General features: G+C 50.1%; 1 protein-coding gene across 1 annotated transcript; it reads left to right on the top strand.

Annotated features, from left to right (window-relative positions):
• Positions 1-27,498, top strand: cebpg (CCAAT enhancer binding protein gamma). The gene is made up of 2 exons (XM_041190899.1): positions 1-101; positions 25,590-27,498. Exon 2 carries the CDS (start codon positions 25,714-25,716, stop codon positions 26,194-26,196), a length of 483 nt encoding a protein of 160 aa, XP_041046833.1. The 5' UTR covers positions 1-101; positions 25,590-25,713; the 3' UTR covers positions 26,197-27,498.
• The last annotated feature ends 260 nt before the right edge of the window (positions 27,499-27,758 follow it).

The following is a 27,758-nucleotide window of genomic DNA, read 5'->3' as shown; positions in this document are numbered from 1 at the left end:
GGTCAGTCTCCCGAGTGAATGACGGGGGCGGGACCGCCGGCCTTCGAGCGCCGGAAAAAAAATTAAAAACCGAAAATCCTGAGCGAAACCGTCCGGAGTCGGTAAGGCCCCGGGGGCTGAGGGGGAAGGGGGTGGGGAGACACAGGGGAGGGGGCACGGCAGCCGGGCTCAGCAGCTTCCAGACCCCGGGGCGGCTCCGGGTGGCGGCGGTGCTGCTGCTGCTGCTGCTACTGCTGCTGGCTCCGGGTGAGGGGCCGGGCGGGCGGAGGCCGCAGGTTGCCGGGGGGAGGGGGGAGGGGGGAGGGGGGAGGGCGCGCGCGCGACCCCCTAATGACCCGGGGGGGCGGGGCTAATGCAGGTCAGGGAATCAGGCAAATCATGGGGGAGGGGGTCAGACACCATCCCCACCCCCCCCCCCCCCCCGCCCCCCACCCCCTATCCCCCTATCCCCCCCCACCCTCCCACTCATTCCCCCCACCCCCCTCCCCCATCCCCACCCCAGCCCCCACCCACCCCCTATCCCCCTATCCCCCCCACCCTCCCACTCATTCCCCCCACCCCCTCCCCATCCCCACCCCCCCCCCCGCCCCCCAGCCCCTATCCCCCCCACCCTCCCACTCATTCCCCCCGCCCCCTCCCCCATCCCCATCCCCATCTCCATCCCCACCCCCATCCCCCCACCGCCCCCATCCCCCCCCCCCCCCCCAGCCCCACCCCTATCCCCCCACCCTCCCACCTCCCCCCCGCCCCCCCATCCCCCATCCCATCCCCCCATCCCCCCCCAACCCCCCCATCCCCATCCCCATCCCCATCCCCTCCCATCTCCAACCCCCACCCCCCCCCCGCCCCCCACCCCTATCCCCACCCCCACCCTCCCACTCATTCCCCCCGCCCCCTCCCCCATCCCCATCCCCATCTCCATCCCCACCCCCACCCCCCCACCGCCCCCATCCCCACCCCCCCGCCCCATCTCCCATCCCCACCCCCATCCCCATCCCCCCCGACCCTCTCCACTCAGTCCCCCCCCGCCCCTCATTCCCCCCCGCCCCCTCCCCATCCCCCCCCAACCCCCCCCATCCCCATCCCCATCCCCATCCCCATCCCCCTATCTCCATCCCCCCCCCGCCCCCCCAGCCCCTATCCCCCCCACCCTCCCACTCATTCCCCCCGCCCCTCCCCCTTCCCCATCCCCATCTCCATCCCCACCCCCACCCCCCCACCGCCCCCATCCCCACCCCCCCGCCCCCATCTCCATCCCCACCCCCATCCCCCATCCCCCCACCACCCCCATCCCCACACCCCCGCCCCATCCCCATACCCAACCCCACCCCCCCCGCCCCCATCTCCATCCCCACCCCCCACCCCCTATCCCTCCCACTCATTCCCCCCGCCCCCTCCCCCATCCCCACCCCTATCCCCACCCCCACCCCCCCGCCCCCATCTCCATCCCCACCCGCCCCCCCGCCCCCATCTCCATCCCCACCCCCCCCACCCCCCACCCCCTATCCCTCCCACTCATTCCCCCCGCCCCCTCCCCCATCCCCACCCCTATCCCCACCCCCACCCCCCCCGCCCCCATCTCCATCCCCACCCCCCCCGCCCCCCACCCCCGCCCCCCACCCCCACCCCGCCCCCCACCCCCCTACCCCCTATCCCCCCACCCCCTATCCCCCTATCCCCCCACCCTCCCACTCATTCCCCCCGCCCCCTCCCCCATCCCCACCCCCATCTCCATACTCTCCCCATCCATCCCCACCCCCACCCCCCCCACCGCCCCCATCCCCACCCCCCCGCCCCCATCTCCATCCCCCCCCATCCCCACCCCCACCCCCATCCCCCTATCTCCATCCCCGCCCCCCCATCCCCATCCCCATATCTCCATCCCCACCCCCATCCCCCATCCCCCCACCCCCCCGCCCCATCCCCATACCCAACCCCACCCCCCCGCCCCCATCTCCATCCCCCCCCAACCCCCCCATCCCCATACCCAATCCCGCCCCCATCTCCATCCCCATCCCCACCCCCATCCCCCTATCTCCATCCCCACCCCCATCCCCCATCTGCACCCCCATCCCCCCCCCACCCTCCCACTCATTCCCCCCTCCCTCTCCCCCATCCCCACCCCTATCTCCATCCTCTCCATACTCTCCCCATCCATCCCCACCCCCACCGGCCCCCATCCCCCCCCCCCCCCACCACCCCCATCCCCACCCCCCCGCCCCATCCCCATCCCCATACCCAACCCCACCCCCCCGCCCCCATCTCCATCCCCACCCCTATCCCCATCCCCCTATCTCCATCCCCGCCCCCCCCATCCCCATCCCCACCCCATCCCCCTATCCCCCCCACCCTCCCACTCATTCCCCCCTTCCCCTCCCCCATCCCCACCCCTATCTCCATCCTCTCCATACTCCCCCCCCCATCCCCACCCCCCCGCCCCCATCTCCATCCCCACGCCCCCGCCCCCATCTCCCCCCCATCTCCATCATCCCCATCCCCATCCCCTCCCCCCTCGCCATTTCCATGCACTCCCACCAATTACAACACAAAAAATTGGAGAAGGTTCCCTGTCCGGGGAGTGGGGTGGGGATGGAGGTGGAAGGTGGGGGGCAGACCACTCGGCCCATCAAACCTGCTCCATCATTCAGCATGATCATGGCTGTTCTTGGGCATCAGTTCCACTTTCCCATCTGCTTCCCATATCCCTTCATTCCCCAACAGCCTGAAAATCTGTCTATCTCACCCTTCAGCATATTCAACACTGCCTGCCACAGCACACACACACACATGCACACGGCACGCATGCACACAGCACACACACACGCACACGGCACACACGCACACACATGCACACGGCACACACACGCACGCACACGCACGCACACACACGCGCACACACAGATACACATCCCTCCTGAGCCTTTAGGAAATTTGACCTCTTCAGTGTCAAGTAGGCAATTAGAGATGGAGGTGCAGTTTATACACAGCAACAGAGAGCACACAGTATGCCCAGAGAATGAGGCTTAATAGGATCAAAGATTGGTTACAGCACAGAAGAAACTATTTGATTTGTCATGTCTGTGCTGGCTGTCTAAATGTTGCTCGGCTAGTCCCACTCTCCATTCCCTGTATCCCTGCAATTTTTTTTTCTCTTCTGTGCTTATCTAATTCCCTTTTGAAAGCCAATATAGAACCTGCCTCCCCACAATCAGGCAGTGCATTCCAGATCCTAATTACTCACTGCTTTTAAAAAAAACCCTCATGTGGCCGTTTGGAATTTCTTTTAGTCGTCCTAAACCGGTGTCCTCTGATTCTTGATCCTTCCGCCAATGGAAATAGTTCTTCTGCATCTACTCTGTCCAGACTCCTCATGATTTTTAATTCTCCTACCAAGTGTCCTCTCAACCTTCTTTTCTCTAAAGAAGACAGTCCTAACTTCTCCGATCTATCAATCTATCTAACTGAAGTTCCTCATCTCAGGAGCCATGTTTGTGAATCTTTTTCTGCGCCCTCTAAAGCAGAGGTGGGGACCCTACAGCCTGTTAGCCAGATCCGGCCTGTTGCTCAATGTTATCCGGCCCACAGCAAGACTCCTAAGACAATAGGCCTATGACAGTAGCGCCTTCAAAATAGCATTTATCATCATCATTAAGAATTTGCTTTGGTTAAAAAGGTCAACTAAATTACTATAATAACATTTAACAATATTCAAATTCTGCCATCACATTAAAACAATGGGTGCGTTGAATGTTTCTGTCTTCTCTCTTTTTAAAAGAAACTAAATTGAGTTGATTTTGTGTGTGTGTGTGTGTGTGTGTGTGTGTGTGTGTGTGTGTGTGTGTGTGTGTGTGTGTGTGTGTGTGTGTGTGTGTGTGTGTGTGTGTGTGTGTGTGTGTGTGTGTGTGTGTGTGTGTGTGGGGTCTGCGACTGATTTTGTCTGTGTGAATGGCCTGTGATAGGAAAAGTGTTTCTCACCCCTGCTCCAAAGCTTTGATGTCATTCCTAAAGAGCAGTGCCCGAAAGTAGATGCAATACTTCAGTTGAGGTTGAATCAGTGTTTTATGGCATATGATAATCTCTTGCTTTTGTACTTTATGGGGCTAATTATAAAACCCAGGATCCCATCAGACTTTGTAATTACTTTCCCAGCCTGTCCTGCCAACTTCAATTTATGCACATATACCCCCAGGTCCCTCTGTTCTCGCATCCCTTTTGGAATTGTATCCTTTAGTTTATATTGTCTCTCCTCATTCGTACCAAAATGAATCACTTCACACTTTTCTGTACTAAATTTCATCTGTTATTATGTGTCCACTCATTCCACCAGCCTGCCTATGTCCTCTTGAAGTCTGTCACAGGGAGGTTATGCTGGAACTGTGTAAAACGCTGGTTAGGCCACAGCTAGAGTACTGCGTGCAGTTCTGGAATCCGCATTATAGGAAGGATGTGATTGCACTAGAGAGAGTGCAGAGGAGATTTACCAGGATGTTGCCCTGAGCTGGAGAGTTTTAGTAATGAGAGATTGGATAAGACTGGGATTATTTTCCCTGGAGCAGAGGAGATTGAGGGGGGACATAATTGAGGTGTATAAAATTATGAGGGGCGTAGATAGGGTAGACAGGAAGGAACTATTCCCCTTGGGGGAGGGGTCAATAACCTGGGAGCATAGATTTAAGGTAAGGGGCAGGAGGTTTAGAGGGGATGTGCAGAAGAATTTTTTCACCCAGAGGGTGGTGGGAATTTGGAACTCACTGCCTGAAAGGGTAGTAGAGGCAGAAACCCTCATAACATTTAAGAAGTATTTGGATGTACACTTGCGATGCCATGGAATACAAGGCTATGGGTCTAGTGCTGGAAAATGGGATTAGAATAGTTAGGTACTTGTTTGACTGGTGCAGACTCAATGGGCCAAAGGGCCTTTTCCTGTGCTGTAGACCTCTATGACTTTATGACTATGTCACTGTTGTCCTCACAGTTCAGAATATTTCCAAGTTTTGTATTATTTGCAAATTTTGAAATTGTGTCCTGCACACCCAAGTCTAGGGGATTAATATAGATCAGGTAAAGCAGTCCCAGTACTAACTCCTAGGCAACCCCAATGTATAACTTCCTCCAGTCCAAAAAACAACCATTCACACTATTCTCTGTTTCCTGTCACTCAGCCAGTTTTATATCCATGCTTCCACTGTCCCGTTTATAACATGGGATTTAACTTTGCTGGTACATCTACTTTATCAGACATCTTTTGGAAGTGCATGTACACCACATCAACTGCATTGTCCTCATAAAAATTTGCCTCTAAATCTGTGCTGGAATGCCTTAATTAATGCACCCCTTCTCTAAGTGACTTCATATTGTACCAGATCATCATTTCTAAAAACTTTCCCACCACTGAGGTTAAACTGACTGGCCTGTAGTTGCTGAGCTTATCCTTTCACACTTTCTTTGAACAAGGGTTTAAATGTGCAATTCTCCAGTCCTCTCGTACCACCCCTCTACCTAAGGAAGACTGGAAAATTATGGCCAGTGCCTCTGCATTTTCCACCCTTAGTTCCCTCAATAACCTCAGATGCATCTCATCCAGGCCTGGTGACTTATCAATTTGAAGTACAGCCTTTCTATCCTCTTTATCAATTTTTTTAGCCCATCCATCCTCTCAGCTTCCTATCTTTCATTATGATTTAGGCAGCATCTTCCTTGGTAAAGACAGGTTTAGTCAGCATAGATTGTTACAGAGATTACAATAGCCGATTTCATTCAGATGAAGGTTAATGGGGGACGATGGAAGTTCGTGGTTAATGCATGAATGAGGAACTAGGATAAGGTCATGTAAAAAATCTCCTTTTTTAGAAGCATGTGGATGCCTATGTTTTATTAGGGGCACAGAACACTATAGTGTTAGCTTCTTTCAGCAGCTAGCACTCTTGTCTCTGGATCAGAGGTCATGGGTTCAAAACCCACGCCAGAAACTCAAACACCTAATCTTGGCTGGCACTCCAGTGTAGTACTGAGGGAGTGCTTCACTATCAGAGGCAGCATCTTTTGGATGAGACATTAAATTGAAGCCCCCTCTTCCTTCTCAGGTGGATGCACAGGCTTCTCTTGTGCTATTTCTTTTTATTCGTTCATGGGATGTTGGCATTGCTGGCCAGGCCAACATTTATTGCCCATCCCGAGTCGCCCTTGTTCAGAGGCCACTTAAGAGTCAACCATATTGTTGTGGGTCTGGAGTCACATGTAGGCTGGACCAGGTAAAGATGGCTGATCTCCTTCCCTAAAGGACATTCGTGAACCTTGGAAACATAGAAAATAGGAGCAGGAGTAGGTCATTTGGCCCTTTGAGCCTGCTCTGCCATTCAATATGATCATGGCTGATCCTCCATCTCAACGCCATACTCCCGCTCTCTCCTCATACCCCTTGACACCTTTAGCATCTAGAAATCTATCTATTCCCTTCTTAAATATATTCAGTAACTCGGCCTCCACAGCCTCTGTGGTAGAGAATTCCACAGCTTCACCACCCTCTGAGTCAAGAAGTTTCTCCTCATCTCAGTCCCAAATGGTCTACCCCATATCCTGAGACTGTGACCCCTTGTTCTAGATCCTCCAGCCAGAGGAAGTATTATCCCTGCATCCAGTCTGTCTAGCTCTGTAAGAATTGCATATGTTTCAATGAGATCCCCTCTCATTCTTCTAAACTCCAGTGAATACAGGCCTAGTCAGCCCAGTCTCTCCTCATATGACAATCCTGCCATCTCAGGAATCAGTCTGGTGAACCTTCGCTGCACTCTCTCTATGGCAATTCTATCCTTTCTTAGATAAGGAGAACAAAACTGCACACAATACTCCAGGTGTGGTCTCACCAAGGCTCTGTACAGCTGCAGTAAGACATCCTTGCTCCTGTACTTAAGTCCTCTCACAATGAAGGCCAACATACCATTTGCCTTCTTAACTGCTTGTTGCACCTGCATGCTTGCTTTCAGTGACTGGTGTACAAGGATACCCAGGTCCCTTTGTACATCATCATTTCCCAATCTATCACTATTTATATAATTCTCTGCCATTCTGTTTTTCCTATCAAAGTGGATAACATCACACTTATTCACATTCTACTGCATCTGCCCTGTATTTTCCCACTCACTCAACCTGTCTAAATCGCCTTGAAGCTGCTTAACACCCTCCTCACCATTCACATTCCCACCTAGTTTCGTGTTGTCAGCAAACTTGGAAAAATATTACATTTGGTTCTCTCACCCAAATCATTGATATATATTGTGACTAGCTGGGGCCCAAGCACTGATCCCTGTGGTATGCCATTAGTCACTGCCTGCCACTCTGAAAAAGACCCACTTATTCCTACTCTCTGTTTCCTGTCTGCTAACCAATTCTCAGTCCATGATGCAACACCAGATGGTTTTTTACGACAATTGGCAATGGTTTTGTCATTATCATCAGACTTTTAATTCCAGATTTTTATTGAATTCAAATTCCACCATCTGCCGTGGCGGGATTCAAACCTGGGTCCCCAGAGCATTACCCTGGGTCTCTGGAATTCTAGTCTCGTGACAATACCACTGTCTAGGAGAGGATGCATAGGAGATATAGTAATATGTTTCTTACATATCAGGGATCAGTGTCTGAGTAGATTATGTTTTGAGTAAAATACAAAGCAAGTTGGGCCTGTAAACTGAAGAGCATTCAAAGACACTCTGGATATAGACAGGTTAGGTGATTGGGCAAGAAGGCAGATGGAGTGTAATGTGGGGAAGTGTGAAATTCTGCTTTGCTAGGAAAGGTGGAAAAGCAGAATAATTTTGAAATGGTGAGAGTAAATGATCGGATTCAAAGGGATTTGGGCTTCCTTGAACGTTAACATGTAGGGGGAACAAGCAATTAGGAAGGAAAATGGAATGATAGCCTTTACTGCAAGGAGGTTGGAGTGCAAGAATAAAGAAGCCTTGCTGCAATTCTACAGGGCTTTCATGAGACCACATCTGGAATACTGTGTAGTTTTGATCCTACTGAGGAACAATATACATGAGTTACAGAGTCTAATCAAGGGTTTGGGTGGCTGAAACTTTAATCCTCATGATTTATAAACTAACCACAGCCTGGAAATTAGCTAAATGTTACATCAGTGCACGTTGTATGTACCCCTTGGTTGTGGCTGATGCTGAGTACCAGTATTGTCTAAATAGCTGCGATTACCCTGATGAACTGGGGTTCGCTGATACCTATGATTTATTGAGCGATGAACATCAGTTAATTAAAGAAACAGTCCAGTTTACATATCTAATCCAGAGAAGGAGAGTGTATGGGAGTGATTCAAGCCTGCTGTGTGTATGGAAGAGTGTAGGGGAGAGTGTACAAGAGTGATTCAAGACTGCTGTGTGTATGGGAGCGTGTAGGGGAGCATGTATGGGAGTGATTCAAGCCTGCTGTGTGTAGGGGAGAGGTGTAGGGGAGAGGTGTAGGGGAGTGATTCAAGCCTGCTGTGTGTAGGGGAGAGGTGTAGGGGAGAGGTGTAGGGGAGTGATTCAAGCCTGCTGTGTGTAGGGGAGAGTGTAGGGGAGAGTGTATGGGAGTGATTCAAGCCTGCTGTGTGTAGGGGAGAGTGTATGGGAGTGATTCAAGCCTGCTGTGTGTATGGAAGAGTGTAGGGGAGAGTGTACAAGAGTGATTCAAGACTGCTGTGTGTATGGGAGCGTGTAGGGGAGCATGTATGGGAGTGATTCAAGCCTGCTGTGTGTAGGGGAGAGGTGTAGGGGAGAGGTGTAGGGGAGTGATTCAAGCCTGCTGTGTGTAGGGGAGAGTGTAGGGGAGAGGTGTAGGGGAGTGATTCAAGCCTGCTGTGTGTAGGGGAGAGTGTATGGGAGTGATTCAAGCCTGCTGTGTGTATGGAAGAGTGTAGGGGAGAGTGTACAAGAGTGATTCAAGACTGCTGTGTGTATGGGAGCGTGTAGGGGAGCATGTATGGGAGTGATTCAAGCCTGCTGTGTGTAGGGGAGAGGTGTAGGGGAGAGGTGTAGGGGAGTGATTCAAGCCTGCTGTGTGTAGGGGAGAGTGTAGGGGAGAGTGTACAAGAGTGATTCAAGACTGCTGTGTGTATGGAAGAGTGTAGGGGAGAGTGTACAAGAGTGATTCAAGACTGCTGTGTGTATGGAAGAGTGTAGGGGAGAGTGTACAAGAGTGATTCAAGACTGCTGTGTGTATGGGAGCGTGTAGGGGAGCATGTATGGGAGTGATTCAAGCCTGCTGTGTGTAGGGGAGAGGTGTAGGGGAGAGGTGTAGGGGAGTGATTCAAGCCTGCTGTGTGTAGGGGAGAGGTGTAGGGGAGAGGTGTAGGGGAGTGATTCAAGCCTGCTGTGTGTAGGGGAGAGGTGTAGGGGAGAGGTGTAGGGGAGTGATTCAAGCCTGCTGTGTGTAGGGGAGAGTGTAGGGGAGAGTGTATGGGAGTGATTCAAGCCTGCTGTGTGTAGGGGAGAGTGTATGGGAGTGATTCAAGCCTGCTGTGTGTATGGAAGAGTGTAGGGGAGAGTGTACAAGAGTGATTCAAGACTGCTGTGTGTATGGGAGCGTGTAGGGGAGCATGTATGGGAGTGATTCAAGCCTGCTGTGTGTAGGGGAGAGGTGTAGGGGAGAGGTGTAGGGGAGAGGTGTAGGGGAGTGATTCAAGCCTGCTGTGTGTAGGGGAGAGTGTAGGGGAGAGTGTATGGGAGTGATTCAAGCCTGCTGTGTGTATGGAAGAGTGTAGGGGAGAGTGTACAAGAGTGATTCAAGCCTGCTGTGTGTATGGAAGAGTGTAGGGGAGAGTGTACAAGAGTGATTCAAGACTGCTGTGTGTATGGGAGCGTGTAGGGGAGCATGTATGGGAGTGATTCAAGCCTGCTGTGTGTAGGGGAGAGGTGTAGGGGAGAGGTGTAGGGGAGTGATTCAAGCCTGCTGTGTGTAGGGGAGAGGTGTAGGGGAGAGGTGTAGGGGAGTGATTCAAGCCTGCTGTGTGTAGGGGAGAGTGTAGGGGAGAGGTGTAGGGGAGTGATTCAAGCCTGCTGTGTGTAGGGGAGAGTGTAGGGGAGAGTGTATGGGAGTGATTCAAGCCTGCTGTGTGTATGGAAGAGTGTAGGGGAGAGTGTACAAGAGTGATTCAAGCCTGCTGTGTGTATGGAAGAGTGTAGGGGAGAGTGTACAAGAGTGATTCAAGACTGCTGTGTGTATGGGAGCGTGTAGGGGAGCATGTATGGGAGTGATTCAAGCCTGCTGTGTGTAGGGGAGAGGTGTAGGGGAGAGGTGTAGGGGAGTGATTCAAGCCTGCTGTGTGTAGGGGAGAGGTGTAGGGGAGAGGTGTAGGGGAGTGATTCAAGCCTGCTGTGTGTAGGGGAGAGTGTATGGGAGTGATTCAAGCCTGCTGTGTGTAGGGGAGAGTGTATGGGAGTGATTCAAGCCTGCTGTGTGTATGGAAGAGTGTAGGGGAGAGTGTACAAGAGTGATTCAAGACTGCTGTGTGTAGGGGAGAGGTGTAGGGGAGCATGTATGGGAGTGATTCAAGCCTGCTGTGTGTAGGGGAGAGGTGTAGGGGAGAGGTGTAGGGGAGTGATTCAAGCCTGCTGTGTGTAGGGGAGAGTGTAGGGGAGTGATTCAAGCTTGCTGTGTGTTTGCGAAATTCAAATGACGTCAAATTGTTGAGAATGATATTGCATTTTTTAACTTGTCCTGAGATTAGGTTGGAAGCCTTGAATTGATTGGTTATGAGCTCAGAGCAAGGGGAGAGCTGGGGGGATAGTTGGGTTTATCTGGGAACTGCGCGTGCTCTCAGTATCCTTGATGCTGGCTGACATCATTACTGGATGTTTAGTGAGAAAGTGGTCAGTGTGCTGATATTAGGTACCTGGGTAGTGCTCACTGAACTACCACTACACTGTCAGCTAAGTTCAACTTAACTGAAGTTCACTTACTTTAATGTTGTGTACTGCTCATATTGCTTAACATTACTCCCAGCAGCAAGGATACAGGTGTAACCGCATCACTTCACCCTTTTTGAGATCTGTTTGGCTCAGATGTAGTGCTTCTACCTCTGGGACAGAAGGTTGTGGGTTCAAACCCCAATCCAGAACTTGAGCCCATAATCTTAGGTGCTACGTTCTGTGATATTATGAGGGTTTTATAAAATTCGTTCATGGGATGGGGGAGCATCGCATTGCTGGCTAGGCCAGCACTTATTGCCCATCCCTAATTGTCCTTGAGAATGAATGGCTTGCTCGGCCATTTCAGAGGGCATTTAAGAGTCAACCCCATTGCTGTGGGTCTGGAGTCACATGTAGGCCAGACCCAGTAAGGACTGCAGATTTCCTTCCCTAAAGGACATTGATGAACCAGATGGGTTTTCATGACAATCGGCAATGGTTTCATGGTTGTCATTAGACTTTTAATTCCAGATTTTTATTGAATCCAAGTTTCACCATCTGCTGTGGTGGGAATCGAACCCAGGTTCCCAGAGCATTGCCCTGGGTCTCTGGATTACTAGCTCAGTGACAGTACCACTACCCTCCTCCACCAGGTGTTATTCTTTCACTCGGAAGAAAATGGATTTGACATCCTGAGCAAGTAGCTCTGTGGCTGAGTGAGACCTTGTGTTGTTACTAGATTGAATATGTCATAATTTAGTGTTTTAAAAAAGAAACACTGCAGTTTATAGTTTTTGCTTAAATTGAAACTGTCAGGAGAGCTTAGTTAGAGCTCGGGTGAAATGCTGATGGTTTCAGGACTATTACTGATGGGATCGTTTTGAAGTGAGTGATAATATTGGATCAGAAATGTAGCGAACTGTATCAATGAGTTTGATGTGATTTTTTCTTCCTCCTTTTATCATATTAGTTGCAATATTGCCATTTGTAAACTTGGAATGCAACTGCAGTTTGACAGCAGAGTCTAATTGTACTGATCACTGCTTTTCAGTTTCAATAAATAGAATGGAAATGTGAATACTTTATGCTGGCAGCACTGATTATCTTTAGGACACTGGATACATGGGAAAACTTGCAGGCTGTGACCTAATCAAAGGACCCAGATTTTATCAAAAAATGCATTTTATAATGATCAGGACACTCGGGTGAGATTGCAGCCTTGTAAACACTGTGGTCTGTGTTGTTTTTACACTGGAAACTCGCACTGTTTTGGTTTTGGTTTTGGCAACTGCAAGTCTTTTGCTCATGTCATCAGACATCACAGTGAACAGATGACAAAACAGTACTGAAGGATAAATGCTTTAATCATCCCTATCAGTCTACTTAGTGCTGCTGCATCTGTAGTATTGGCTTACCCTTGCTCTCTCACAGTGTCACTGCTGAAGTACCTCAAAGGTTCAACCTTGGCCTTTCCTCTTCCTGACCTGAAGCTTCCATACGTACTCAACTCTATCTCTCTACCATTCCTCTGACCCCCAGGAACAACATCTCTGCCTTCAAATCATAACGGGTCAAATTTCCTTTAGATGAACATCAGGCAGGTTAAAGTAGCAAAGTAGTCATGAAGGCACCCCGCTCCGCAGCTAAGGCTGAACAAAACCTTTACAACCTCTTGTTGTGTTTGAACGGATAGGAATAATGGCCCCAACTTCCCTGGCCCATCTTCAAGTGGCTGAGAGAGCCTAGATTTTCCGAGGGAGGTTGAAACCTGAGGCGTCACCGCTCGGGTCAGTTATCTGGCTGCAGTTGGTGATGTTTGCAGTCAACCAGGGGACGTCCATCGAAGGGTGGGGATGTCCATCAGGGTGTGGAGTGCGTTCCAGTCGGGGTTACGGGATTTCAGACGAACGCTTGGGTATTTTTTTGTGGCGCTGTGTCAATGGAAGTGCTTTGTTAGCTGTCAGCGATGGTGTTTTTGAGGAGGATATTTTCCCTGTGGACATCAGGAAGCTCTCAGTGTGCGTGAGCACAGGAAGCTGCTCGAGCTGAGTTGGTCTCAAAGTTTCTGAAATAACCCTCCTGGCCTCCTGAAGGTGGATATGGACCATGTTTGTGTGCTGGCTCCTGAGACAGGCTGGGCAGCAGTATTCTGTTGTTGGGTAGACGAGGGTGAGTGAAGCAGTGTGTCGTGTGTTGGTGCTGCTGATTCCCACCAGTTTGCGTATGAGATTCATTCTCACCTTGACCTTGACTCCGGTGTTCTGGTGCTGTTGCTGGAAGGTCAATGTACGGTCAAGAGTGAGGCCAAGGTATTTTGGCGTTGTGTGGTGGGTGAGTAGCCAAGGTGAGAGTTAGGGTGTTACAGTCAGTCACAATGTTTTTATGGTAGGAAAGAAATAAATCAGACAGGGTTCCTGCTCCTGATTATCATTAGTGACCTCAATTAGACAATCCACCTGGGTGGCTATTGAGTGAGAACAGGATTGGGCTTGGCCGATAGCCCCTTAGTGACAGTGACATTTATTGCTTCGGCTGAATAATTGGCACTTGGGTGAAGAACTATATAAACTTTCCATTCGCAACCTCAGAGACCCTCTCAACCTTTCTGTCTCTCAAGGCCACCCTGCACTATCACTATCACTGCAATCCCGCTATGCTCACTAACTGCTCCTGGGATCTGGGTGGACTTCCCTTTGTCTCCCCAGAAGTTCGCTCTCAAAACCTCCTGCCCTCTGACCTTGCTTGCGATGTGACACGAAGTGTGAAGCACATCAAACTATTCCCTTGTGCCATGATTTTTGATCTTCCTGATGAATCAGCCACCATCATATAGATGGTTTCACCTAGCAGAAAGCCCATCTCCACTCCCTCACGTCAGACACATGACAGCTCAACTATATCCAGTGCACTGCCTGTCTAATCAAGTGACACAATACAGCTGTACATCAACCAAAATCATCAGCAACTTTAGGACCATCTATAGGGAAAGAACCATCCCAGTCTGTCCCCCTCAATAAGCTCGGTTAAACCCCTTTCTTCTGGTCCATTACATTGATTGTTAAGTGCCATTGTTTTGTGGGGATTTCAGACTGCTCCCTATCTCTTTGGGGTTGGTTTCATCGTCTGTTTGAGGTGATTCATGAGTTGTACATAGGCCAGGTGAAGCTAAGGCCAGTGTATGAAAGCAACCTGCTTTTTCTGCATTATATTGGTGTAAAAACTGCAGTTAGCAGAATTGTTTACTGCCAAGTTACTAGGTCATGAACAAGCTGCTGTCATTCTCACGAGTGTCGTGATCTAAATCCTGTTTCTGGGTTCCTGAGGAAGTTCATTAACTTTCATGAAAGAAGTTTTCTTGAGGTTAAGTTCTGAAAATTGTACACAAGTAATATAGCCTCAGAAATGTGGAAGATTCAAGCTTTTATGCTCCGTTCAGGAAGAACATTTTAAAAGTGTGTTTGTGTGCATCAGTATTGAGTTTGCTGCTGTACGTGGGGATGGTGGAATAATTGTTAAGAGGTGTTGATTTAAAATGTGTCAGTTATTTAAATAAAACCAGAGTGATCAGTTTTACTCGATGAGTGGTAGGGAATATGTTAGTAAAGGCTGGTAATTATTTTGTAGTGTTAAGTTTTTAAAAGTTTCCAAGCATTTATGCTGTCTGGTAAGTTTTATACTTGACTTCTAATGTGATTAGTGCAGTGAGTGTAAGATTCTCATGTGAGGTCTTTTGCTTTTCCCCAATGAGCACTGCAAGCGTTTTACTCCTGAATTGCACCAGACCAACTGTGATCTAAAACCAAATCCAGTTCATAGCAATGTAACATGGCCATATCTAACACACATCACATCAGCTTAGTAGCTGTAGCCCCTTATATTGAAAAGTAGTTTTGACCTGGAATACACTGCCTGAAACAGATTCAATAGTAACTTTCAGTTGGGAATTGGATATATACTGGAAGGGGAATAATTTGCAGGGCAGTGGGGAAAGAGCAGGAGAAGTGGGACTAATTGGATCACTCTTTCAAAGAGCTAACAGATGGGTGATGGGCTGAATGGCCTCATGCTGTGCTGCATCATTCCATAATTCGTATTAGGAGTAGTTACTGTCGAGAATAACTACCATTGATGATGGGCTTTAAAACGAGCTGTTGAAGAACATTGATGGAAGGGGTGAGAGCTGGATTCATTATCCTTCTCTTCTCGAAAATGGCATCCTGTCACTACTTTGGGTTAACAGGGGTGACCATGGGTTGCTCCGGGCTCAACAAACAAGAATCGGCTCCACAGGAGCCTCTCGTAGAGCACAGTCAATATAGGGAAAAAACCATCTGGTCCAGTCAAACCAAACCAACAAGTTCCAACAATAGAAAATGGGACCTTCCCAGTCTGGATCATGGTTGTGTAGGAGGAGAGGGTGGAGGTGAGGTGTCAAATTCAGAAATAGCTCTTGTGTTGTCACTGGGATTTCATGAAGGTATAACTGTTGGACTGCCACATGATTATACTCTATCTACATGAACAGTGTTAAACTAACCAGCAGCATGATCCCAGATCCTGCCCATTACAATTATGGCCTGTGTCTGAAGCGTGTACTTCCAGCTGTGTAACATGAGAGTGAAATGGTGGGGAGGGTGCAGCTTCATCAGTGATGACACTGAGATTTCTATAAATAATAGATTACATCAAAGATATCAGATATGTTCAGCCAGGTTGATTAGGAAATGTCTGAGTGCACTGGACACAGCAATGGTGCTGTTGATACACAAAAGCTAAAGTGTCCCCCTGGCCAAGCTGTTCCAATTCAGCTGTGGTGTTGGCATCTGTTCTACAATATGGAAGATTGTCTAGGTATGTTCTATCCACAAAAAAAAAACAAGGAAAGATATAACATGTCCAATTGCTATCCCATCAGCCTCCCCCCAATCATCAGAAAGTGAAGGGAGGAGACATCGATAGGGAAATCCTGCAACACCTTATCAATAACCTTCTCACTCGACTAAGAGTGGATTGAGAGATTGGCCCGAGATGTGACAGGAGCTGCCAATCGCATCAAGGCAGCATTTGTTTGAGCACAGCATCAGGGAGCCTTAGCAATCTGAGGTCAGTGGCTGGGGGTCAAAGGAAAGTCCCTCCAATGAGTAGACTAATATCTGATGCAAAGCATGATGATGATTAAGCTATGGAGAGTCAGGCACCAAAAATAGAATCTCAGAAGCTTACAACTGGGAATGAGGCCATTTGACCCATCATCTCCATACCAGCTGGCAAGTTGCTATCCAGCCTGATCCCACTTTTGAGCTCTTGGTCTGCAGCCTTGTAAGTTACAGCTCTTCAAGTTCATATTCAAATACTTTTTAAATGTAGTGAGGGTTTCTCCCTCGGCCAGAGGCGGGAGTTTCTGAGGGGGCGCGTCCTTGGCTCAACGACCTTCAGCTGCTTCCCTAAAACTCTTCCTTCTGGTGTAAGGTCAGGAGGTGGCAGAGTGGGGGTGAGGAATGTTTCTTTGCAATTCCATCATGTTCAACTCCCCTCACAATTTCTCAGGTAATCACACAGCTCATGGCAACCCACAGGGGGCCTGAACAATATCCTTACTTAGACCAGCAAAGAAACCCATCATTGATTACAACTGCTAGAAGAGTGGGAAGGGGCTGACTCAATCAACATGCGTCTTCCAGTCTTTAGATTTTGTGTGTTTTTGTAAATTTTCAATGGTGATGCAGTGTGGACCCTGAGCTGTAGTGTACAGTGTGCCTGGAAATAGGTGGCCCTGCATTGTATTGTTGACAGGGTACCGCGCAATTGTAACTGTGGATCTGGGCGGGGACCGCGCAGTCTCGGCTGTGACGCCGGGCGGGTACCGCGCAGTCTCGGCCGTGACGCTGGGCGGGTACCGCGCAGTCTCGGCCGTGACGCCGGGCGGGTACCGCGCAGTCTCGGCCGTGACGCCGGGCGGGTACCGCGCAGTCTCGGCCGTGACGCCGGGCGGGTACCGCGCAGTCTCGGCTGGGCGGGTACCGCGCAGTCTCGGCTGGGTGGGTACCGCACAGTCTCGGCCGGGCGGGTACCGCGCAGTCTCGGCCATGACGCCGGGCGGGTACCGCGCAGTCTCGGCTGGGTGGGTACCGCACAGTCTCGGCCGGGCGGGTACCGCGCTGTCTCGGCCGTGACGCCGGGCGGGTACCACGCAGTCTCGGCTGGGTGGGTACTGCACAGTCTCGGCCGGGCGGGTACCGCGCAGTCTCGGCCGTGACGCCGGGCGGGTACCTCGCAGTCTCGGCTGGGTGGGTACCGCACAGTCTCGGCCGGGCGGGTACCACGCAGTCTCGGCCGTGACGCCAGGCAGGTACCGCGCAGTCTCGGCCGTGACGCCGGGCGGGTACCGCGCAGTCTCGGCCGGGCGGGTGCCGCGCAGTCTCGGCCATGACGCCGGGCAGGTAACGCGCAATCGTGGCCGGGCGGGTACCGCGCAGTCTCGGCCGTGACGCCGGGCGGGTACCACGCAGTCTTGGCTGGGCGGGTACAGCGCAATCATGGCCGGGCGGGTACCGCACAGTCTCGGCCGTGACGCTGAGCGGGTACCACGCAGTCTTGGCTGGGCTGGTACCGCGCAATCATGGCCATGGCACCGGGCGGGTACTGCGCAGTCTTGGCCGGGCGGTTACCGCGCAGTCTTGGCCGTGACCCGGGCAGGTACCGCGCAGTCTTGGCCGGGCGGTTACCGCGCAGTCTTGGCCGGGCGGGTACCGCGCAGTCTCGGCCTGGCGGGTACCGCGCAGTCTCGGCCGGGCAGGTACCGCGCAGTCTCGGCCGTGACGCCGGGCGGGTACCGCGCAGTCGTGGCTGGGCGGGTACCGCGCAGTCTCGGCCGTGATGCCGGGCGGGTACCGCGCAGTCTCGGCCGGGCGGGTACCGCGCAGTCTCGGCCGGGCGGGTACCGCGCAGTCTTGGCCGTGACCCGGGCGGGTACTGCGCAGTCTTGGCCGTGACCTGGGCAGGTACCGCGCAGTCTTGGCCGGGTGGATACCGTGCAGTCTTGGCCGTGACCCGGGCGTGTACCGCGCAGTCTTGGCCGTGACCCGGGCAGGTACCACGCAGTCTTGGCCGGGCGGATACCGTGCAGTCTTGGCCGTGACCCGGGCGGGTACCGCGCAGTCTTGGCCGTGACCCGGGCGGGTACCGCGCAGTCTTGGCCGGGCGGGTACCGCTCAGTCTTGGCCGGGCGGGTACCGCGCAGTCTTGGCCGTGACCCGGGCGGGTACCGTGCAGTCTTGGCTGTGGCGCGGGCAGGTACCACGCAGCCTTGGCCAGGCGGGTACCGTGCAGTCTTGGCCGTGACCCGGGCGGGTACCGTGCAGTCTTGGCTGTGGCGCGGGCAGGTACCGCGCAGTCGGAGATATTATCATTTGGGTGCAATATTAATTGAGGGCGTGCCTGGTGTCTCTGGTGAACGATAGAGATCCCACAATGACTGTCAGAATAAAGCAGGAGAATGGCTCCAGTGTCTTGGCCAATATGAATCAACACCATCAAAAGCAGATTAACTGATCATTTATCTCAATGCTGTTAGCCAGATTGTGCCCTCCTTATGTGACTCATTGTCAAATGTTCCTCTGATTTCACTCAGGTGCAGCACATTTTACTATGTTAAAGGTGCTATATAAATGCAAGCTGTTGTTCTCTTTTCACTCACTAACTGTAGTTGCACGAATGACTTCAATTTTATTGACTACACAGAGCTCTTGAGTTTGAGAACTCTGCTCACAATTGATGGGTTTGAATGAGCTGTCAGAATAAGAGTCTCCGGGCAGCGTAATCGTGTGCAGTGCTGGCAGGCTGCTGCCCTAGGGAGTCTGTGCCATGTCAGTAAAACTCTCATCTTTGTGTTCAAATCCCTCCCCAGGAAAGAGGTTACAGAGGTGGGGAGGAGATGAAGCCACGGAGGGATTTGAACACCAGGATGAGAATTTTAAAATCAGTTGTTGGACTGGCAGTGAGCACAGGCGGGTGATGAGTAAAACAACACTTACTGCGTGCTAGAATACAGGCAACAGTTTTTGGGTGAACTCCAGTTCTTGGGGGAGGTAAGGTGGCAGGTAGGCAGGGAGAGCGCTACAAATATCAGCCTGGAGGTACTAAAGTATGGATGGGGGTATGAGCTGCAAATGTGCTGAAGCAGGAATGGAGGCAGCCAATGTTATCGATGTGGAAGCAGGTGGTCTTGGTTCAGTAACTCAGCTCAGGGTCAATAGGAACACCAGGGTGATGTTAGCTGGGCTATATTAGGGCCAGTAACTAGCTACAAGTTTGTGGTGAGATTTTAACCTCCAACCATGAGATTTCTGCTGATTTTCCCTTGATTTTGATAAAGTGCAATAGTGAAACGTGTATGTACGACTTGCTTCATATCCATTGCACAGTTTCACTTTTGCTGTGCAGTCGCCAAGTATTCGAGTCTGGACACGAAACGGCGTCGAACCTGTGTGACTCCTTTCCAGTTGGAGAATACTGCCAACAAACCCCAGAGAATAGCAACCACGTTCAAACTGAAATATTGTTTCTCTTAAATTGACTTCTAATCTTCTCTTTTCTGCAGCTCGTATTTATATAATTACCTTAAATGCCAAAGGTGCCCCACAGGAACGTTATTCGAGGGAGAGATCGTCACTGAGCCAAATAGGGAAATGTCAGCACAGGTGGTTGAAAGCTCAGTTTAGGAGGTGGATTTTAAGGAGTGTCTCAAAGGAGGAAAGAGAAGTAGAGAGGTTTAGGGAGGGAATGAGAGATTAAGGCCCAGGTAGCTGAAGACACAGTCAGCAGTGGTGAAGCGATGAAAATTATAGTGATTTACACTGAAATGTTGCTGCCCTACCTTCTCTTTCACTGATACGGTATTTCATGCTGTTGATATTGAGTAACACAGCTGAATGGCCAAGGCTCACAGAGCCGCACTAAGATTGAAAAGCGTAAAGGCACAGAAGAGATAAATGGGTGGTGGTGATAAGGTGAAACAAAAACAGAAATACCTGGAAAAACTCAGCAGGTCTGGCAGCATCTGCAGAGAGGAACACAGTTAACGTTTCCAGTCCAAATGACCCTTCAACAGAACTAAGTAAAAATAGAAGAGAGGTGAAATATAAGCTGGTTGGGTTGGGGGGGGGGTGGGGGGGGGGTTGAGGGTGGGACAGATAGAGCTGGATAGAGGACCATTGATAGGTGGAGGTAACCAAAAGATGTCACAGACAAAAGGACAAAGAGGTGTTGAAGATGGTGATATCTGAAGAATGTGCTAATTAAGGGTAGAAAGCAGGACGAGCAAGGTACAGATAGCCCTAGTGGGGGTGGGGTGGGGTGAAGGGATCATAAAAGGTTAAAAGGTAGAGATAAAACTCAATTCCTTCTCCCCACCCCCCCCCCCCCAACACAAGGGCTATCTGTACCTTGCTTGTCCTGCTTTCTATCCTTAATTAGCACATTCCTTAGATAATATCACCACCTTCAACACCTCTTTGTCCTTTTGTCTGTGACATCTTTTGGTTATCTCCACCTATCAATGGTCCTCTATCCAGCTCTATCTGTCCCACCCCCCCACCCCCCCTTAAACCAGCTTATATTTCACCTCCCTTCTATTTTTACTTAGTTCCGTTGAAGGGTCATTTGGACTGGAAACGTTAACTGTGTTCTTCTCCGCAGATGCTGCCAGACCTGCTGAGTCTTTCCAGGTATTTCTGTTTTGGATTTCCAGCATCTGCAGTTTTTGGCTTTTATCTTGATGCTAAGGTGAATCCTAGCTTGGAGTTTCAAAGCATGTAGACTGTAGGAGGAATGATCAAGGGAGGGGAGCAGTTTGAGGTGCTGGAAAGGAACAAGTTGGAGCCTTGATTTCAAAATCTTGAGGTTATACAAGGAGGAAAAGTATGCAAGCGGTGGACTTGGAGCTGAGCTCTAACAACATGAATGTAGACAATAACAGTATAGCACAGTGTAAATGGTGCCAACTGCTTACAGAACACAATGACAAATACCATATATAAAGACTTTCATTTGGATAGCATCTTTCTTGACCTCAGGCTGTCAGACAGTGATTTATAGCTACTGAAGTGCTTTGGAAGTGTAGATACTGCTGGAATGGAGTAAACATGGCAGAGAGCTTGTGCACAGCAAGATCCCGCAAACAGCTATGAGCTAAATGACAAGATAATCTGTTTTAGGTTTGCAAAAAGATAAATATTGGCCCAGATACTGGGGAGAAGGCTCCTGCTATTCTTTGAAAGTGCCTTTGCAACTGAGGAGGAAAATGGGTCTTTGGTTTAATGTCTTGTGCAATAGACAGCATCTCTGACAGAGCAGCACTCCCTCAACACTGATCCTCTGACAGAGCAGCGCTCCTTCAACACTGATCCTCTGACAGAGCAGCGCTCCCTCAACACTGATCCTCTGACAGAGCAGCGCTCCCTCAACACTGATCCTCTGACAGAGCAGCGCTCCCTCAACACTGACCCTCTGACAGAGCAGCGCTCCCTCAACACTGACCCTCTGACAGAGCAGCACTCCCACAACACTGACCTTCCGACAGAGCAGCACTCCCTCAACACTGACCCTCCGACAGAGCAGTGCTCCCTCAGCACTGATCTTCTGACAGAGCAGCACTCCCTCAGCACTGACCCTCTGACAGTGCAGCACTCTCTCAGCACTGACCCTCTGACAGAGCAGCACTCCCTCGGCACTGACCCTCTGACAGAGCAGCACTCCCTCAGCACTGACCTTCCGACAGAGCAGCACTCCCTCAGTACTGACCCTCTGACGGGGCAACGCACCCTGGGTACTGACCCTCTGACAGAGCAGCACTCCCTCAGCACTGACCCTCTGACAGTGCAGCACTCCCTCAGCACTGACCCTCTGACAGTGCAGCACTCCCTCAGTACTGATCCTCTGACAGTGCAGCACTCCCTCGGCACTGACCCTCTGACAGAGCAGCACTCCCTCAGCACTGACCCTCTGACAGAGCAGCACTCCCTCAGCACTGACCCTCTGACAGAGCAGCACTCCCTCAGTACTGACCCTCTGACGGGGCAACGCACCCTGGGTACTGCATTCAGAGTGTCAGCCTTAATTACTTGCTCAGGTCTCTGGAGCATGACTTGAACCTGCAACCTTGCCACTCAGAGCAAGAGACAACTGAACCTCAGTTTAAAACCTGGTCTGGACAGAGTCAGCGGATTGCAGCTGAAGGGCAGACTCTTGCTGTACATCCCCCTGCCCTGCCCCTGCCCCTGCCCATGCACACCGCCCCCCCCACCCCCCCACCTGCCCCCGCTCCCCCACCTGCCCCCGCTCCCCCACCTGCCCCCGCTCCCCCACCTGCCCCCGGCTCAGTAAATAGCCTGAGGAAATCCAGCACCCAAGTTGAAGTGAAGAAGGTGACAATGACTTTACAGTTGCACCCCAGCGAGGGGGGCAGACATTAGCGAGGGGGCTGTACGCCGGTGTGAGGGCCACTCCCTAGAGTGAAGTTGACACTTGCAGCTAAGGAGAGAAGAAAATTGGCAGGAAAATGAGGAAGAAAAATTAATTTGAAAGAGATTTTGTTCCGGTTTGTTTCCCTGATTTGGTAATTCCTCCTCCTAACTGGAAGCTTGCCTGATTTCTTGCTGAGACCTGTCTTGCTATCGGAGCAGCAATCTCACTCCTAGCCTGCGGTTTGGATGGTTTGCTTTGATTTAATGAAGATACTCATTCCTCAATATTGAAAAAACATGTAAAACATTTTGTAAAAATTCTGCTAAGTGAAGAGAGAATCTCTTAAGACCTGCGACCATAGTCTAGAAGATACATCGCTCGCAGCCCCTAAATTACTGCCACAGAACAATGGTCTGAAGAGTAACTCTTAACTCTTAAGCCATTGAAAGCTGTGCCTGGGGCAGTGATGTTCCATCTTGGGAGAGATACTGGAGTCACTTTTAACAGGCAGACTGTTTAACGATGCTGTCACTGGCTACCTGATTAAACATCTAGTTAGCAGAGTGCCTCTTGACTGTATTATTAGTCTATTACTGTACCAACTAATGTCACATGCTCCGCTGGGCAATGATTGTTTCTGAACCAGCAGGTATTAAATCAAGTGTATGGTTAAAAGCTTTTAATTTTCCACTGGCCGGTTGCTGGGGAGAGAGAGGCGTGTTTAGCAGAACAGTGCATAGTAAGTGGTTGACACCACCTCTACCTTAGAAAGATTCAGCTATGTCCTTTATTATTTCATTTCAATGATTGCCTCATTTCAATGATAGTGAGTTACTGTCATTGACGGTAGAATCTGTTGTCACGGAATCCGGGTGTGTGGCGGGGTCAGGAGGGTGGGGGTCGGTGGGAGAGTCCCTGAATACAATAATCAGATCGATGAGTTTTTCAGAAACCTGCAATTTTCATGCTGACTTTTTTTTTACTTGGTGCTTTCCACAGGTTCCCACATTTTTTTCTCTGAGGGTTGAGAGACTTTGGAATTCTTTTCCCCAAAAGGTGGTTGAGGCAGAATTTTTGAATAGATAGATTCTTGATAAGCAAGGGAGCGAAAGGTTATTGGGGGTGGGTAGGAATGTGGAGTTGAAGTTAAAATGAGATCAGTCATGATCTTATTGAATGCCGGAGCAGGCTCGGTGGGTTATATGGTCTACTCCTGCTACTAATGCTTGTGTCTGGTCCATGCAAGTTTTTATGTCTCACAATACCCTCATTGGGAGTGTGAAGGGACGGAGGGACCTGGGGGTCATGTGCATTTTTAAATTTATTCTTTCACAAGGTATGGGTGTCGCTGGCTGGGCCAGCATTTATTGCCCATCCCTAATTGCCCTCAAGAAGGTGGTGGTGAGCTACCTTCTTGAGCTGCTGCAGTCCATGTGGTGTAGGTACACCCACAGTGCTGTTAGGAAGGGAGTTCCAGGATTTTGACCCAGCGACAGTGGAGGAATGGAGATATATTTCCAAGTCAGGATGGTGTGAGACTTGGAGGGGAACTTCCAGGTGGTGGTGTTCCCATCTACCTGCTGTCCTTGTAGTCATAGGTGTGGAAGCTGCTGTCGAAGGAGCCTTGGTGAGTTGCTCTAGTGCATATATCACTGAAGATGACAGTATATACTGAGAGAGTGATTAGCAGAGCATTTGGAATCTTGGGCTTCATCACTAGAGGTATTGAGCACAAAAACAGGGAAGTTATGCTGAACCTTTATAAAGCTCTGGTTAGGCCGCCACTCGAGTATTTCATCCAGTTCTAGTCACCACACTAGGAAGGATGTGAGGGTGCTTGAGAGGGGGGCAGAGGAGATTTACCAGAATGGTTCCAGGGATGAGGGATTTTAACTACAAGGTTAGGTTGGAGAAGCTGGGGTTGTCCTCCTTGGAGAAAAGGAGATTGAGGGGAGATTTGATAGAGTTGGACAAGATGATGACAGGTTTGGATAAGGTAGATAAAGAAAAGCTGTTCCCATTGGCTGATGGTACAAGGACTAGGGGGACACAGATTTAAGGTTTTGGGCAAGAGAAACAGAGGGGATGTGAGGAAGAACTTTTTTACACAGTGAGTGGTAAAGACCTGGAACTTACTGCCCACGGGGTGGGGGGGAGGTGGAAACAAATATGATCAATGATTTCAAAAGGAAATTGGATGGGCACTTGAATGAAATAAACTTACAGGGTTACGGGGATAGAGTGGGGGAATGGGACTGATTGGATTGCTGTACAGAGAGCCAGCACAGACATGATGGGCCACACCACCCCCTTCTGTGCTGTAGATGAGTCTGACTCTGTTACCCAAGTTCTAGAGTTACCCAAGATGGCGAGACTATTTGAAGCAGTTACTGTGTTACTGGTTTATTAAATGTTAACTATCTGGGAATACTGACTAGATACAGAGCAGAACTGTTCTTCCTGTGGCTTTCCCCACCACCCCTGCAATGCTTGCCATTTGCTGATGTGTGCAGGTTTCTTTATGCATGTTTTCTCCCCATTCCCAGGTCTTACACTCTGTTCTGACGTAGGTTTAAAAGCACATTTATGTACTGTAACCTAGTGGACATTCATATCACTGCCCATTGATTAGCATTTGGACTCAGTGTAAATCTCCCCAGTTGTTAATTTGCTCTCCACGTTCTCCTGGCACAACCATTGATTGTTTCTGTGAATCGGTGGACGTGGTCTGCATAAACAATCTGAAATCTGCTATTAAAACACAGAAAATGGTGGAAATACTCAGCAGGCCAGGCAGCACCTGTGGAGAGAAACAGAATTAACGTTTCAGGGTGATCAGCTTTTCTGCTTAGTTATGAGCCAGTCATCACTGCCTCACCAGCGCAAGAGACTGCTTTGGTCAGAGACCCGTTTACTGGTTTTATATTGTCACCTTTCTAGACAAATAGGAGCAAAATTGAGATTATTCACATCTGCCTGTCTCTGTCTCAGTGGTGTACCTCTGCCATTTGTCTTTGCCTCAGAACCCTAGCCCAGGTACCCGTCATGTTCAAACAACTGCATTTTTAGAGCAACTTTAATTCATTAAAAAAAATCCCAAGGCTTTTCAAAGGCAAAAACTACAAATAAAACATTGTGTGTAAAGGTAATGTTTGTTCTGGAAATCCATCTCCATTTTGAGTTTTGTCAGTTTCTGTGGAGTCACTTATCTTCTCTTGTTTTTAGGTTGTGTGGATCCCTTGTGTGGCACTGTCACTCCTGGGGGACATTTCTCCCACTTTGTAATACTTGGCACTTCATAAACCCAACGTGAAGAGAATCCAGATCATCAAGGGGGCCGTTGACCCAAATGAGTGCACGGTCTGTCATTTCCACTCATCCCAAAGAGAGCACAGGTCAGAATGGAGTGAGCAGAGTGCAGCTCCAGCCCAGCAGCAGCGGTGCCAGTGTCGGTGTACAGCAAGTCCCGCAGCTCCATCCACTCAGTCCCTCAGGGGCTGGCAAGACCATGGCACCAAGTAAACAAAGCAAAAAGAGTGCGAGTTACAACAAGGAGAGCGAGGAGTACCGACAGCGGCGAGAACGGAACAACATGGCGGTGAGGAAGAGCCGCTTAAAGAGCAAACAGAAGGCTCAGGACACACAGCAGAGAGTCAATGAGCTGAAAGAGGAGAATGAGCGTCTGGAAGCAAAAATCAAACTGCTCAGCAAGGAGCTGAGCGTCTTAAAGGATTTGTTTCTTGAGCATGCGCATAGTTTCTCAGATAATGGGCACCCACCATTCACTGAAAACACTGGAGCTGGGCAGGAGTCTAACAATATGCAGCAATAGGAGGGGGCAGAGATGGCAAGTGTCAACATCAGGAAATTTTATGGAAAGGGGTTTTGCTTTGAATTGTCTGTTTTAATTTAAATTTCTTTCTTTGATGTGTATATTTCTGTTGTCCAGTGGTCTGTGTCCGGGAAGTATTCAGATCCCCGAAGGACTGAGAAAAGCAGGAGTTTGCAAAACGGACTGTGCAGAAACTAAAGGCACAGTCAACAATCATGGAAAGCATCCAGGATTACTCTCCAATCTTGCTGCTTGGCATCTACCCCATAACCCACCCCGATTCAACCTCTGTCCCATTTCCCTCTATTCTTCTATTCCAGTTGAGCTATGAAGATGTATGCAAGGCTGTGTGTTTCAAGGATGCACTTTCACCCCATTGGGTGAGAAGATTTTGAGCTGGAGGTCATGGTCTGTCACTGAATCCATGTGGGGCTGTTGACTTCAGAAGGGGTGATTAGACTAACTAATGGAACAGCAGTCCAGACAATACCTGAAGCACATAAGACACAATAACATTGTGGACAGTCCCTTGTTGTCCCTTTTAGTCTAAGGAACAGCCAAGTTGCCTTGCAGCCAAAACGTGGGTCTGACAGTAGGGCGGGGAGGGTCTCGGGGTCTGACAGAGGTTCTTGCCTGAAACACTAAACTGTCTCTTATTTTCTCTCTCTGGGTTGCTGGCTCTGTTTCTTTTTAATTACAGATTGACAGCCCTGGTAATTTAAATTCACAGGAGTGTAGAGGTTTTGTTACTAGAGATTCAGTTCAAATCTCATTAGGGCAGCTTCAGAATTTGAGTTCAGTTTAAAATAAAAAGTTGGTAGCAGTGCAAGTGAAGCAGTTTGGAGCCAATTTGCACTATTTTAATATTGTCTCCTCATTGGGACTGTCTGCAATCACACTGCTTCCTTGCAGAGATTAACATTCTGAAGCCTGGAGTTTATAGCAGTTTCTAATTGCAGTTTCCAGCACTCAGCAACCCTTTAGCTTTTGGTTTCATTTTCTACCTGTCAAGTTCTGTTGCCTCCATTCTTTTTGTCACTGGGAATTTCTGCCTCCCTCCCTCACCAGCAGCTCCAACAACACTCAGGAAGCTCGACACTGTCCAGGACAAAGCAGCCCGCTTGATTGGCACTATGACCATGAACATTTACTCCTGACGCACAGTAGCAGCAGTGTGTACCATCTACAAGATGCACTGCAGAAACTCACCAAGGCTCCTTAGACAGCACTTTCCAAACCCACGACCACTACCATCTAGAAGGACAAGGGCAGCAGATAGATGGGAACATCAGCACCTGGAAGTTCCCCTCCAAGTCACTCACCTTCTTGACTTGGAAATATTTCACCGTTCCTTCACTGTCGCTGGGTCAAAATCCTGGAACTCCCTCCCTAACAGCACTGAGGGTGTACCTACACCACATGGACTGCAGCGGTTCAAGAAGGCAGCTCACCCCCACCTTCTCAAGGGCAATTAGGGATGGGCAATAAATGCTGGCCCAGCCAGTGAAGCCCACATTCCACGAATGAATTAAAAAAACCCTACCTCACTGCTGGTTTATGAG

Source organism: Carcharodon carcharias, chromosome 7, assembly GCF_017639515.1.
Source record: "Carcharodon carcharias isolate sCarCar2 chromosome 7, sCarCar2.pri, whole genome shotgun sequence".
Lineage (NCBI taxonomy): Eukaryota > Metazoa > Chordata > Chondrichthyes > Lamniformes > Lamnidae > Carcharodon > Carcharodon carcharias.
The sequence above is the reverse complement of the archived record's forward strand: the minus strand, read 5'-3'. Positions and strand labels throughout refer to the sequence as shown.